Here is a 16016-nt window from a genome sequence, read left to right as displayed (position 1 = left end):
GCAATCAATTCCCAGAGCACTGAGAATCATTTAAAAGAAGCTCTTGGTTTACAAGAACATTACAGAAGGACTTCTCCACTGCAGGTTTGTTAGTAGGTAGGTATGAAATGGCTTTTTGTTTGACTTGGATTCAATGTCATTGTTGACTAGAATGTTCCCATTTTGTGTTTGGGCAGTTTTCTTTCTCCCAAGTCAGCTTGAGCTCTATCCAGAACCTGCCCATACAACTGAAGCTGGATGAGGTAACTTAAATTACTACCTTGAAGTGTTTTGAAAATGAAGGGGTAATTGCTCTAAAAGCAAGATATATCTACAGGATGTTGTGGCTTTCATTTCTGCTGATTGGACACATTGCCTGTGGCCCTATTGGACAAGGTAGGCCATGGTGTCTTTAATCAAAAATACTGAAATTACAAGTTGAGGCTCTATATTGTAAACTGCCTTAAATGAATGCCTGTGATTATACAGCTGTTTTTCTCCTCAGACTATAGATCAAACAAGGCTGACCCAACCTTGATGCAGGAGCCATCTTCCTCTGGGTATTGGTACAGTGGAACAGGGATGAGTTCTGGCCCGGGCAGTAGCTCCCCTCTACCAAGTCTCACCAACCCAAGCTTTAATAAAGCTGCTGAACTTCCTGCTCCTCAAGATGCCATTTACTATAGCCCCAGCAGCTACGGCAGCTCCAACAGCCCTGAGGTCGCTCCATATGGGGTTGCCTATGCAGCTTCTCCGTATGACACTGGTGCTCCATCTGGCGGCTATAGTGGAGGCTACGGTAGCTCAGCTGGTGTTTATGGAGGTTACGGGTATGCTCCAGCCCCTCAAGATGAGGGCTTCGGATCTGTTGGTAGCCAGGGTGCTGGCGACGAAATCTCTGAGCCCGTCTTCAGTGACGTGTCTGATCTGGAGCCCGTGTACTCCTTCAGCTCTCGCTCAAACTACCAACGAGGAAAAGCCATATTTGCCCAAACCCGCTACACCCCAGGAGAGCCCGTTGCCCCACTCATGCCAGTAGCCAAAAGCATCAGCAAAACCGCTTCGAAGCAGCGCAGTCCTGCTAAAGCTACAGCAAAGGGTCGTTACCACTGATCTCTGAGGTAAGACACCAGTCAAACAATATCTCTTCCATTCTATGTGCCATCTGCGCTCAGTTGACTCATGTATTTACCTTGCAGCTCAGTGCTCCATCAGTGGCTTTACTAGCATGGACACTATCTGTTCCGTGGGGCTTGTGCTGTAGACCAACATGAAGGTCTTTGAAGTTCAGCGAAATAAACAACTGGTGACAAAACCTTGCTTGTTCTATTTGTTCGAGATGACCATGCACCTTCCGACCCATATCTAGATGACTGATTATTTCATAGACAGTGCGTATATTTGGTCAACCACAGACCCTCTTCATGTACAAAACAGAGGAGCAGGTAGCATCACAGCTTGCGGCCACTGAGCAAGCTGAGTGTGAGCTCCAATATTCTCAATGACTGGCATTAATTCGAATTAACTTTGGCACTTATGTCAGCATTTACTTGCACTACATTAGAATGTTACTGTAATCTGGCGTATTCCTCAGGATTAATACATTTCTGTCCTGGAAAGGAATCAATGCTTACCCCCCCCCCCCAATAACCTCATTGTGTTGTGGCATTCAATACAAATAAAGGGAGACATTTTGACTCAGTTCTCACAGCTACAGACAGAACCTCAGGGGGGCCTAAAACAATCATCTGGAAAATATTCAGATTGACTTTAATGTCATTTCCATTGAGACAAATTGTGTTCAAGTCCTCATGCACAACATCTACTGGGCCATAAAACAATTTATTTTTCTGTGTACTTTGGAACAAAGGAGGTGGACAGTTAAGGGTAACTACCAATTTTACAAAGGGTGCACTGCTGCATATGGGGGGGGGGGGCTACGTATAACCCGTTTCCTCCAGTATTGCACTGTGGGTAATATAGGCTTGAGGTTTTGAAAAGTGTGGCATAAAAGGTGATTCTGTTCTGCTATATTGATTTTGACTTTAAACTATCCATGATGGGTCCAACAGTGTTGGAGAGCAATGTTAGTCCAGTGGCCTGCTTTTCAAAATTCAGTGACTACATTATCGGCAAATACACTGGTGCCTTTTAATGAGAACAAAGACATAAAAGAGACTTTTTTTTTTTTTTTTTTTTTTTTACACACTGCGTACAAAGCCACAAACAGACAAACCAATATATTTGTCTCTTAATGCTCTGTGGCGGCCCCTCTCTCTCAGCCCCTCTGTGGTTCCCATTCAACATGTCAATCTTTAACATTATCAAATGTTACAAAACCAGGAGGAAATGGAGCATTTGTTTGTCTGGAATGTTTGAAGGAGCAGATTGATCCACTTTTAGTGCTCCGGTGAGTATTTGGGGCAGCAGGACGGTGTGTGTGTGTGTGTGGGATTGAGTCACAGTTAATAGGTATGTGTGTGTTCATAGAAATGCAGAGCATCAACGACAGGGGTTCTTCAAAATCTATGTATTAGGCTTGGGACACCCACGCAATAGAAGAATACAGACATTGTTGGTTTGGGTCTTTCAATGGGATTTTCTTGTGAAGATGTGCAATAAAGAAAATGACCAGACATGTCCTTGAAATTGCAGAAACATCTTGTTCTTAATGTTTATCCTTCAAAGAATGAGATCTTTTTTTCTTGGCAATCAACATAGAGGCAAACACTTGAGAGACCTTGAAGGGACGAGTGGATTGAGGGTGTTTTTGATCAACACTACACATGTTTCTCCTTTTCAGTCTAGTTTGGCTCCTTTACTTCTGATTTCATCAGATGCAGTGTAGTTACTCTATAGAAATGGTTTGGAATCGCAATCAAGGTTTGTCGCACCTGCAGGAAATGTGTTACCATAGCAACGTGACCATATTGCGGCAGGACTGAAATCCCTCGATATTTAACCTTACCAGAAGAATCTGTTTCTTTCTCAAGCTGAGTGCTTACGTAAGCAAAAACTAACATCCAATGATGAAAAAAATGAAGAATTTTGAGCCTGTTTTACTTTAAAGAAACTGTTGCTGTGGGGAGTCAGGACGGTGTAGCCACGACATGAAGGCAGAGAGAACGCTCAGAAGGAGAGGATGAGACAGTTTGAACTGATGTCGAACCATCGCAGGCGTGTGTGAGACAGCCTAAAGGAAATGTAGTCAGCTGGCTATTGAAGAATCAGTTGAAAGAATTAGTGCTGCAGTATCTGGCTGTATGTACAGATAGGAGTCTTGTTTGGAAGTGAGCAGCGGGTCCGGGAATCCCTCCTGCCGAGGGTTTAATAGGCAGAATGTTGAAGAGACTGGCAGCATCGAGCGCCGAGGAATCGCAGGCCTTTTCTTCTGCTGCCTGCAAATCTCATATGAAATGGCTGGCAGCTATTCAGATGTTGTTAAACGCCCGTGGCTTGGCAGTCCACCATTTCATCGCGCTGATCTGATGGAGAGACGTGGAGTTAAGAGACAAATGCAGATAGACAAAGTGTATATAGCTGGAGTTCGGGGGGGAAGTTCAGCCTCGCAGTTCTGACGGAAGCTTTATAAAGACGCATTCTGCTCCGGCAAGGCTGCTGATTTTGAACCCTGTCCAAGCCACAGCAGCACATGCAACTATTCCAAGAGGCATTTGGTTGATATCTTAATCCTTCTCCCCAGTTATTAAATAATGAAATATACACGTGTGCTTATTGGTTTAGACACTGTGTGATGGCTGGAGCATTGTGGCGTGAAGCGCCCGCAGTAGCACCAAGTTAATGTTAAATAGCTACGACTCAAATACTGTGAGGCAGCTCGGGAGGCATAAATAATCAAACAGGACTCTGCCCAACGATCCTGCAACATGCTTCACAGTGTGTGTGTGCCCAACATGCCAGGAGTACTGCGGCTTAATCAGGCAGCCATAAAATAATTAGCTGTGAAAGACATGTGGGATTTATAAGTGTCTACAAAGATGTTTCCTAAATTATGGAAAGACTGATCTGTCTTTCAGCGATGGCAGAAATCGTGTTCATGAACATGAAGGGCTACTGTACATGTACAACAGAATTAACACCGCTCAGGAAAAATCACCAAGTTATTAGATATTCTCATTCTAAACTGAGTCCAATTGAGTCAATTATCTCTTATAAAACATATCTGTCCCAAGGCCCCCTCAAAAATATCCACTGGTTTCCCACTTTCAGCCAGTCTACTTGCCTGAAACCTCCACACCATCCCCTCCAGCTCCCAATATAATGTGGAGGGAATAGTGCTGTGAACATAATACAGCAGATATTGCAGAAATCTCAATGGTACAGATGTAAACACATCAGTGATTTACAGGTGTTTTAAATTGCCAACACATTATCTGATTACTGGGCTGAGACACGACTGCTTTTTAATTTTTTGTCTGTTATTGTATCATCTTTCAGAGCTGATTCACAACTGAGGGTTTTTGGCAGCGTTTGACTCTATCAACCATTTTTCTTAAATAATAACACCTGTCTTCTTGATGGATGATTTGTAGAGTTTAGGAATTACAAATACTTGTGAGTGGTTAGAACTGTGATTGTACATCACTAGAGGCAAATCATAAAACATTGTCAGTGAGTATACAGTGTATTGTAATGAAATATAATGCATTATATTCAAGATCTTCATCGGAAATGTCTCAAATAATGCACCCTGAAAATATTATTTATCTTGTTCTCACTTGTTTGCTGATGTAGCAAACTAAACATTAAACTTTTTTTTTTAAACTGATTTGATGATCTTTTGTTCTATCATGTATACAGCTGACATGTATAATTATCATGTGTGGTGCTGTATCTTAGAACCGTAACTCCTAACCACTGGCACATGCAAGCCCAAGGGGGCACTTTTGCAGTTGCCAGGGGGCATGTACAAACTTTAGGATTTAGTTAAGAGAAATCATTTAAAACAGTGCTGCGGGATAACCAAATGGTGTGAGACAGATCTTAATGATATTTATAGTCACAAAAAACAATAATCTAGCAGCTGTTTGGCCCTCTAGACAGAACACACCTCCCAAGCAGATGTAACACCTAAACGTTACCTCCTGAGATGAAGAAAGGGTGACTTTGTAACAACCACATTAACAAATGGTCAGTCACTCGTTTTTCACTGTCAACAAACAATGAAATGCTCTACAAATCAATTAAGGAATCTTAAAGAAAGCGTGTTATTGTTCAGCAGTGTACACAGCTCGGGAGGTGACGCGGATGTATTTTTTATTTATTATTTTAAACAAAAAAATAATTTGCGCATGCAATTTATTCAAACGCTTTATTCAGCATTTTATTAAAATACACAAATTAACAAGCAGCCAGAAATTGCTGCAGAAAAGTCAGGAGGTCATCATCAATCTTTTGGGAGGACAGTTTATTAACAATCACTTCGCTCAACAGAAGTTAGAGATGTGTATTGCTATTGTGTAACTGCATTAGGTACATGTAATGGGTATTATGGATGATCCAAGATGAGAGTCCAGGTAAAAGTTGTATTAGCTATCATGCTAGCCATGTTAAAGGGATATTCCGGCGTGAGTTTACTCTACTCTACTGCACTCAGTAATCGACTCATCAGGGCTTCCCCACAACGAGCAAGCTGCTGCAGGAGAGTGGTGAGTTGTGCTCTCTTTTCAGTAGAAATCCGGCTAAGCTAGCAGATGTTTGATGCCTCGATCTATGTGCTGGGACCCTATTTGTACTGTTGCTGAAGTTTGGTGCTGTTCTGAGAATTATCTGTGGCTATTATGAATGGATTTTTGATGGCGGTTTCTTGCTGGAGGCATGGACTGCAGTGTATTGTAATTGTAAAGTGCGCTTTCTGAGGTTGCTAAAACTACATAAGCTAGCGGTCGGAAAATTTGATCTCTTGAAGAGGGGTCTTACTTGGTGTGTTAGACCATGTATTAAAGTTATGCCGGAATAGCCCTTTAATGGACTTGGTTTTCACAGTGGCCCTTAACATGTTAACTTCCTTCAATCTTTGAAGGTCCAAAATGCAGTGCTTGGGTGAGATTCGACTGATTGAGCTAAAGCACGATTGCATCACTTGAATTACTAGACTATGTGCAGAAAACAACACCTCCCGGGATCTGTAACAGTGAAATAACTATTAACCAAAGTTGAATTACCTACAAATGTACCTTTTTTAGTGATCATGGTTATTATGAAGAGCCGCTGTCAACTTGAACCCACTGTATAACTAAAACATCAACAGTTCATGGATCAGTATGTTTTGTGTGAAAATCAACACACCATCCAGTCATATATATAAATGATTGTGTTTTACACAACACAAAGTTTACTGTCAGTTTAAACGCACACACATTTGGGACACCTGTGGTCGCAGCTGGTGAAGGACTGAGCTGAGCTCTAAAATACAAACTTGAGCAAGCTGGTGTTTGTTGGAAACAGGCTGAATCAATCTGACTGCACTGGCAGTAAGAAAAAAAAATACAACTTCAAGGACTCGATCACAGACAAACTTGAAAAATACATTACAATAACAGGATTATGGGTGTAAGGGGGCTTTTAGTTTCCCTCTCTTGTCTAAGAGAGATCGTCAGCTCACCTGAGGAGTGGAGTGTATGCATTTGCTTTACATAATTTCTAAATTAACACTGTTAAAAGTTGACTTGCCATTAGTCCCGAGTGTCTGTGCAGGCACTCAGATTGATATTCATTTCAATAATATCTCATTTGTAAAGCACTTTTCAAAAGGAGAGGTGTACAAAGTGCTTAACAGATATAAAAAGAAAAAAAAAAAGACCTCAATAAAGTAAACCATTAAAGCCCTATTCATCATCATTAAGAGGAAAAGTAAAAACATATTACATTAAATACATTTTATTATATACTTTTTATTGTAACTTCCTAATTAACTTTATGCTATATTGTACTGGTGCCTCTGGATTAATTGGCATACCTCATTCTGCGTAGATGGAATCTTCTAACGTATACGGTATAATACTCTGCAGCTTGAATTTTCCTGCGTGGGGGGAATGCGTTTGATCTTATGATATCTTATGACTATCAAATGAGTCTTCATTGGGATTTTTAATATATGAATAGAATCAGCCCACACATGGTATGACATTGTTTCAGATACGGCCGGATTTAAACTGCTCGGAGGCCTTGGGGCAGAAATTAGCTTGTGGGCCCCAATTAACCCCCCGTTTCCTCCTGCACACTGTGCCATGTACGGTATTCCCTGGCCACGGGTTTGCTGCGTGCTGATTTGCTTAAGCACCAATGATTTCGGGAATCTGCAGCAATCTTACTTTTTACTCAATCTTACTCTTATGATGGCCTCTTTGTGTGTGTTTATATGACTGTGGGACTAAAGAGTTTATTGAGAGTTGTTTATGTATTTATTAGACTAAGAAGCTAAGAAAGCTTGTAGACCGTGGCAGACTCGACACTAACACACATGTCCCAGTGGGCCACTGAGAAAAGTCAGCAGCAGTGAAGTTTATGTTAAGTTCTTATTCTGTTGGATGCTCTTTTTGGTTTTGTTTTTCACAATCTTAGAAACGACAGCTTGAAAGCTAGGCAATTAAAACACGGTGAAGGTCGTGAAAATATCATGGTTCTGGCAACTAAAAGCAAACACTAACGCTGTGACGAATGGTATTTAAAAATCAATGTTTCCAATGGCAGCATGCAAACAGTGTGAAAGGGTACCGCGTGATGGAATGAACATAAAGATAATTGTCTTTCGCGATGAGTTTCAGCTGATTGTTTGGCTGTCTGATTGCAGTTCTACCGTTGGTTCACTCCTGACAGCTCTCAGCAACAATCTGTCTCGCACCAAACAAAAAAAAAAAAGAAAAAAAAAAAAAAGCAGACAAACATAATGATGATGATAAGCAGTGATATTTCAATTTAAAATGACAAACCTGTTAACAGTTAAGAGGCAGTAAAGATGGAGCTGTTGGGATCAGCTCTGAGGCGGGTTGCCTTGTTTGTGCCAGCCTTGGTTCAAGACTATAGGAGTCATGTTTGTAAAAGTAAGTAAGTTAGCCATGACAGTCACTGCCAACAAAAAAAAAAAAAAATCTTTCCATGGTGCTGAAACTGGCACTGGAAGCAAATGGCGAAATGCAGAGTCATCCAATACGAGCATAATTCCTAAGGACACTTGCGCTGTTTAATTAGAAGGCGCTGCTCTGATGAGTACCGACATCATGACGGATACCGTGGTCTGAAAAGCTCGGTGTGGTACTCGGGGACTTTGCCATGCAATGCCTTGTAGGTAATTAAAATAATTTCAAAAATCGATTCTAAAACAAATTGGATGGCAGCGTAATGAAGCTAGGATGATGAATATTTTCTCAGTCAAACAGTAAACTGTCAGTGGTTTTCTCCCATGTCCAAGTCCATGAAACACTCTGTGGGGATTGTTAAGCGTAAGGAGTGCTGTGTGTGTGTGTGTGTGTGTGCTGGCCTGCAGAAAAGTGCAGTCGTTTGAGTTTAATGCTGCAAATGTGTGTAGCTCTCCAATTTCTCTGCTAAACTGAGTGAGGCATTGGTTTCTTTTTCCGTGTGCACTTTTTGACAGACGTTGACAGGTCCCGTTGGGCTCTTTTACAGCGCTGACTGCTGACAGGAACATGGTGGAAACGAAACAAAAAGGTTCCCTGTAGCTCCCCATGTGATTTCTGTTCTGCCTGTACCCGTACCTGGCCAGGGAGCAGCATGCACCCTATCAAAAACGCTCCCCCTGATTGACTGTTCTCAGCTGCCAGAGGAGGGATTGAATAGCGCACCGCACTTATTACAAACCTCCATGAAAATCTGCTCAAATAAACCACATTTTGAGAATCTGAATCTCCTTTATATCCACGCTACATTTTTTCCATCCAAACAGAGATTTTTAATATTTACACAAAAATAGAAATCTTTGTCACAAGTGAATAAATAAGCTGCTCTCAGGGAAAGAAGAAGGTCCCATGACACTGTCTGAAACTAGAGAGGTGGCAGGGTCCGCCACATATAAACAAAGTCAAACATAAAAAAGTGGCTTATTCATCAATGAAAAACACATAGAGTTTGTTTATTTGGTTTGTATGGACAGGAAATATAATCAACCCATGAAGATCTTTCTCTTCTCATTAAAATGTAAAATGTATGTAAAGGGGCACTCTGTAGTTTTGGTGAAAATAGTGCGCCTTTAAGGAAGCAGATGTTTTTTTAAGCAAAAGCATAATCTTTCCCTAACCTTAACCAAGAGGTGTTGGTGCCTTAGCCTTACTTTGCAGTTGTGCTGAGTTCTTGTGCCTTTATTTTGATAGTGTATACAGAGGTGGCATGTCTATTATTGCTGACTTGACCATTGAGTGAGAAGGCACTTTTTCCATGGATAGACCAGGCCAAACATGACTGTGGATGGGCTGGGCTGCTCTGAAAAAAAAGGTATAGATGCATTCTCCAGTCTTATTATTTGGGTATCACCACATATGATCTTGTCGTCAGCCCATGACCTCTGTGACTCTCTAGATATTTGTTAATACAGTGCTCTATGGGCATGTTGTCATGTAAAATCAGTTGGGGACAGGAAACGAGTGGTGGTTAAATCCTTTTTCTTTTGTGTTAGACATGTGTATATTTCTATGCAAAAGAATGTCACGTTTATGCACGTGTGTGGTTGAACAGATTCCCTCTTTGCCGCTCAGAAATCTCCATACAAAGTGCAGACCCTTTTCCACCAGGTCTAACTGTGTAACCGCTGCATGTTAAATGCTAAAAAGTGTCTGTGATTGAACTCAGATAATGTCAAAATTAAACGGCTTTCTCCGGTAAGGATTGCTATCTCGAGATAATGGGATAATTAAGTTGCGATCACAAGATAACTGTTGGCATTACAACTAGATCGATAGGTAGTGATCGCCATTTAATGAATTTAAATCAACATTAGAGACCCTCAGCCTCCGTTATAGCCTTGGTCTGTTACACCTACAGCTGGAAAAGCACAATTAAGATGAAAGAATGAAGCACTTTAAGCTCAGACTCTTCTGAGAGCCCTTACCTTTGGCATATTTAGAGAATTTCTTTGTTTCCCGACCATGGCTATAATTTATTTGCATTATATTACGCACAGCTAGGCGGCCCTGCGAGTCCTTGGAGCTGAAGAGGAGGTCAATAAATAACATTATGGTGATGAACCTGTCTGGTATGCTTTTTAATTTCAAGATACATTCAGATAATGTTGGAACAAATGGCACAAATATGGACAAACTGTGGCCATGTGGAAGCTTTCCCCCTAACCCACTTTATTGCATAAAAATTGCTTGATAGCTCAAGCAGAGCTCGGATGGCTGTTTAACAGTCTGCCTGGAAGAGTGGGCAACATCACTCTGGGCTTTGATAGAGGGAGGAGATGACACATTTTCTTGCTGTTTAATTTGGATTCACACCGCATTTTCACAGAACGCAATTTCCAAATGACCATCTTGTGACATGAAAGAAAACAAAAAAAAAAAAAACTGTGCACAGCAGTAAAAACAACACGCGGGCTTATTTTTGCCTTCTTATTTTCCATTTGTTTACCACCACCCCCCCCCCCCCCCACCCGCTCCCCTCGGGCTGCAGGTCGGCACGCACTGAGGACTTTCATTTGCTCTTGAAAATAGAAAGTTTACCTCAAATTTATTTTTGATCTAATATCCGCGCTGCGCTGGCAGTGATTCGGAGTGTTTGGCGCGGAGGCGGGGGTGAAAAACATCTCAGAAATTTCCACTTATACCTTCGGATGTCCGGGAAAACCCGTCGGCTTATAAGTGGAAGGTTTAAGAGGACGCTGATGGACGGGGTGGCTAAATGAAATCTCGGCCCCCTGTATAAGGGAGAATATGGAGGGCTAAGCTAACTGACAGACGGCTCAGGAGTGTCTGTAACCCAAAACACATTACAGAGCCATCAGACTGAGTGACAACCACCCCCCCCTCCACCCAACCCCCCCAACCCCCACCTTTACAGGAGCCACGATGAATGGCAACCCCTTGTTCTCCCTCTTGAAATGACAACCTCGGAATATCAAACGTCAATTAAAGAGGAGACAGGCGCAGCTGGAGGAGTGGCATCTAATTCTCATCAGTGTGATAGGTAAGGCGAGGAAAAACAGCCGATCGAGGGGGTCACTTTGAGAGGGTGATCCGGCCATTGTGCGGCGCCGTGATATTGAAAGGGAAAGGCGGCGCGCAGGTGCTAATAGAAGCCATATTAGAGCCGCTGCGACTAAATCAGAAGTGAAAGGTGTACCGAATCCGGTGTCAGGAAACAAGTGCACGGGAGCGTGCACTGGTGTGAGGCTGCGGCGCTGCCGTCTGTACTGTAGCTCTAAAAGAGGCAGTTACTTCTTCAGAGCGACGGGCGTCGTGGCTGGCCTCTCTTCTTCAAAGCAGGTTGAGGACTTGGGTTTACAGTTGCTTCAATCTGACGCTACAGCGTGGATATAACAGTCCGGTGCCTCCGCCGCTGATCCCAGAGCGCCGTGATTAACGCTGCTCCAGGACCAACATGTCTTCGTGGGATGAAGTGAAAACAGCAGCTTTTTTTTTTTGCAGTAAGCTGCTGTGGCTGAGTGGACTGGGCACAGGACTCTCACCCAGGAGACTTGGGTTTGTATCACATATGGAGCATAATATTACACTGGTCACAGATCATTTTCTGTTTCTCTCAGTGTTCTCGGGGTGGGGGAGGGGGCTGTGGCTCGGGGGTAGAGGCAGCGCCTTGTCATCGGAAGGTCGCTCGTTTGATTCCCCAGGTCCGCATGTCGAAGTGTCCCACCGCTCCTCATGTTGCTGGTCGGCACCTTGCATGGCAGCCACCACCATCACTGTATGAATGTATGCATGTATGAATTCCTGTATGTCGCTTTGGACAAAAGCATCACTTTTTGTCAGGTACAAGCAACAAACACACTTGGTCTTGTTTAGGGAAATATGGTTTGGGTTAAAATACTCCCTTTTTGTCAACGTTAAGCATCCAGTCTTCATCCTCAACATGTTACAGTTACGGATTTACAAAAACACAACTACTCAGTGGCAGTGATGGTCCTGGAACAACACTAGTTACACTAGTTACATGTCAGATCACGTGTGGATCTGGATTTTCATATCGTCAATCCATTTTGGATCACTAATCTTTGCAAATTTGCCACAGCATCCAGTCTGAGGAAAATCCAGAGTTCTCGGTGTGACAGCAGACATACTCTGACTAGGGCACATGAACTCATTGAAACATGAATGACGACGCGTTGTAGAATGGTTGCAGGGCTGTTTGCGGTTAATCATCGACCTGATTAGCCACTGGCCGTGAGGTCTATAGCTCATCTCGTTAAAATTAGAACATAATAGATTACGAATGTGGACGTACACCAAGGCAATTTCCTCTTCCATCCAGAGCTGTGAAAGTAGCATGAATCATTAGTGGGCTGAAAGCCTCGCAGTATGATGTGGCTCCAGGCCGGCGCAGGCCAGCTTTAGACCAGAGGCCGCGCTGAAACTCCTCAGATGCACGGTGTCCTAGAGCTGACGAATACCTTCACTAAGGCAGGAAAAAGGTAGATGAAGCTTTCTTTATAATAACAGAAACACAACATATAAGCTTTGAATGGAAATTACTGCACTATGAAACAAATCCATCATGACGTATGGGCATTTATTTTACACAGACGTTTACTGTCAGTGAACTTGTAAGATGATTTTGCAGACAATGGATTCAACAATCATGATTTTGTCATTTGAACTGATGATGTTGTTCATTCACTCCAGCCCGATCCAAGGGTGGTGAACCCTGCTGGGGTCACAAGATGAATCGAAGCGGGTGTGAGATGCTTACTGAAAGAAGAAACACATCCTGCCTCCCTCATTGTGTTGATGTTTTAGCTACTCATCTATTTTCTCTGCTTTTTCTTTGACACTCCTCTGTTCACCTGCTGACAAGTCAAAGACATACAGCCTGTGACAGGTGTTCATGAGCAGATATTGGTTTATACGTGTGTATACGGATAAGCCAGGCAGTATTCCATATTTTTTTTTTTTTTCCGTTGTCATCAAATCCAATGTCAAGGCCAAACCAACAATGCACAAATCCATCTCTCAATACTTTATGATTTCGCTACCCTCACAGGGGCTCTCAGCTTCGAGCCTGTTGGTTCTAACTGAAAATGGGATTATTTTATATTTTTTTAAATGTCTGAAATACATTTTTCGGTTTTGAAAAGAAAAGGCTCAGTCATTTTCCTGAACAGCTGGACACTGTAATTATTAACAAAGCGGTATTCAAAGAGGGGGATGAAGTGCATTTGTTAGGGTCTACTTTCAGCGATGGATTCATCCGCATCTTGTAAACATTCGTGGCAGCAGGACGGTGTGTTTGTGGGTTTGAGTCGAAACAAAAGGCACTGTGTGTCGTATGTTAATAAAAGAATTTGTTACCCGGTGCAACGGTTTGGCTCAGTGATGTGTGTTTTTGGATTTGGACACCAATGGAGCTTTTTGGCACAGAGGAGGAATATACTAGGCTCTAGGTACAAACACAATACTTGTTGTAAGACGTGTATTATTGGTTTGGGTGTTTTAATTGGATTTGTTTCCAATAAACGTTTAAATGCTGAATCAATTTATATTCTTTTATCTTTCGTTGTCAACGTATCTAAACAGCTAGAAGTGTGCCACCACTGACCTCTATGAGCCTGTAACACCAGAAGCTGGCGGTTAAGAAGTTTGGTGATGTGCTTAATTAATGAACATCTGGGATAATGATGGTCGGTCTCTATATTTTCTCTCTCATTTTATTATTTTCCCCTGTCATTTGCTGACCATAGACCAGATCCACGGGACAACCATTTCCTTCAGCCTGGGTACTCAGAAGCTGGGATATATTCCACATTGCAATTGATATGAAGGGAGGGAATCGTTTCACTACTGACCTATTTCCATTTCCATTTCCATTCATATTTAGGGCATTTAGCAGACGCTTTTGTGTATATATCTATATCTATATATCTATATATATATATATATATATATATATATATATATATATATATATATATATATATATATATATATATTCATTCTACGAAGGGGTTGTTCTGTTTAACAGAAGCTATTAAAGAAGTGTATTATCAAATAGGGCATGCTGTCCCTCCTAATTTTTAGTATGATTGTCTTTGAAATGATAACAATTCCCTACGTTTACAGGACGTGCAACCTGGAACACAGTAGGTTTGAATTTATTCTAAATTAAAGCTGCGAGCAGCGATGAACTGTAAGTTTTTAACAGTCTTAGTGGCTCATGGGGAAGTAGTCACCTGGGTTTCATGACTTTCAAACAGACCAATGTGGAGATATGCAACACTTTGTGTTTTGAGCAAAATATACAGGAAGTTGTTCTTTAATAACTTGAGTACTGTTTAGAATATAAAACATCTTTTAATAACGTTTTGTCAAGAGAGTCCACAGATGCTGTATGCAAAGTTTAGTGGAAGTTGGTGATATTGCCTGGGAGGAGTTTGAAAAAGTAAGTTTGCAGCATTTCACGAATTTGCAGGAAAAAAAAAAAAAGGGAATGGAAATGGATGTGGCCTATATCACAAGATTCAGCACAATTCAGTGAACGCGTGGATGTAAGGTTTTGAATGTGTGGCAAAGTATGTGTGAGTTCACGCAAAACATTCACACACTGATGGCAGAAGCTGCCATACAAGGTGCAGCTTACTTAAATCACACTGCAGTGTTTTCTGATAACATTCCCTAATGGAAGCATATATAAAGTGAAAAGTATTGGTCCCAGCACAGGACCTTGTGGAACCCTTTGACTGTCTTTCGTATGCAGTGAGTATTGTTAACTTGTAAAAATCTGAACTACTTGTAATCGGATGTGATGGTCAGTAGTTTCAAAAGCTGCTCAGAGATCTTAAAAGACTATCACAGAGACAAGACTCTCGTCAGATGTGATTAAGAGATCATCTGCAACTTTAACCAATGCTGTTTCGGTGCTATGATGCACTCTAAAATCTGATTGGAAATTCTTGTATAAACGAGTGTTATGTAGAAAGTCACACAGCTGACTGGCAACAGAGCATTAGATATGGATCTACAGTTGGCTAAATACTCTGGATCAAGTGTCGGCTTTATAAGAAGTGGTTTAATTACAGCTACTCTAAAGCACTGTGGTACATATCCTGTTAATAGGAACAGATTGATCATGTCGAGTATAGTATGTAGATGATTATACAACATTAGTGTTCCATAATTCAGCAGACTGATGATTAATTCAGACCTTCCAACTCCACTGGTTGCTCTTTACTGTGCCTATATCCAATGCTATAGAACATCAGCTCAACATATCAATAAGCCTCATTCTCTATTATGCATGTACATGCAACTCTAATATATTATGTGATATTATCAATACATTAAGCCTTGTAAATCTATGTCTCAGAAGATTCTGAACCTCTTCTCTGGTCTAGAGTGAGTGTCTGTACACAAAACTGACGTCCTGCCACAATGTTGCTCATTATTGTTCCCCCCTGCTGTTTTAAATCTCCTTAACTTACATTATATTCTTTTTAGGCCTACTAGTCTATTCTCCCTCCTAACAGATCAAATACAGCAGACTGGTCAGTGGCGCAACACTTCAGAGTGTCAGTTCACTGTGTTACTTCTGTTCTTGGAGCATCCCTCTTGTGCAGTAGTCACTGTGTACCTGGGCTGGTTGGATGGTCATTCACAGGACTTTTCCTCCAGAGACAACAGTTCATGTGTCGTTTGCGACCAAGAGTCAAGAAACATTTGTTCCTAATTTATGTAACCTAACCAAGTTAGTGAACTTAGTTCATATATATATATATATATATATATATATATATATATATATATATATATATATATATATATATATATATATATATATATACACACTATATTACCAAAAGTATTCGCTCACCCATTCAAATGATCAGAATCAGGTGTTCT

The 16016-nt window shown here is 41.5% G+C and overlaps 1 protein-coding gene across 4 annotated transcripts; it reads left to right on the top strand.

Annotated features, from left to right (window-relative positions):
* Window positions 1-3: 3 nt before the first annotated feature.
* On the top strand, window positions 4-1294 carry LOC119009131 (probable calcium-binding protein CML50). 4 transcript variants are annotated; one of them, XM_037080153.1, is made up of 5 exons: window positions 4-96; window positions 177-242; window positions 317-375; window positions 485-1100; window positions 1179-1294. In XM_037080153.1, the coding sequence occupies exons 2-4, from the start codon at window positions 238-240 to the stop codon at window positions 1090-1092; spliced, it is 672 nt and encodes a 223-aa protein (XP_036936048.1). In that variant the 5' UTR covers window positions 4-96; window positions 177-237; the 3' UTR covers window positions 1093-1100; window positions 1179-1294. The 4 variants fall into 4 exon arrangements, with proteins under 4 accessions (XP_036936048.1, XP_036936049.1, XP_036936050.1 ...); XM_037080154.1 differs by having other exon boundaries at window positions 48-84; XM_037080155.1 differs by lacking the exon at window positions 4-96 and having other exon boundaries at window positions 154-242.
* The last annotated feature ends 14722 nt before the right edge of the window (window positions 1295-16016 follow it).

This window comes from Acanthopagrus latus, chromosome 19 (genome assembly GCF_904848185.1).
Source record: "Acanthopagrus latus isolate v.2019 chromosome 19, fAcaLat1.1, whole genome shotgun sequence".
Classification (NCBI taxonomy): Eukaryota; Metazoa; Chordata; class Actinopteri; order Spariformes; family Sparidae; genus Acanthopagrus; species Acanthopagrus latus.
The sequence above is the reverse complement of the archived record's forward strand: the minus strand, read 5'-3'. Positions and strand labels throughout refer to the sequence as shown.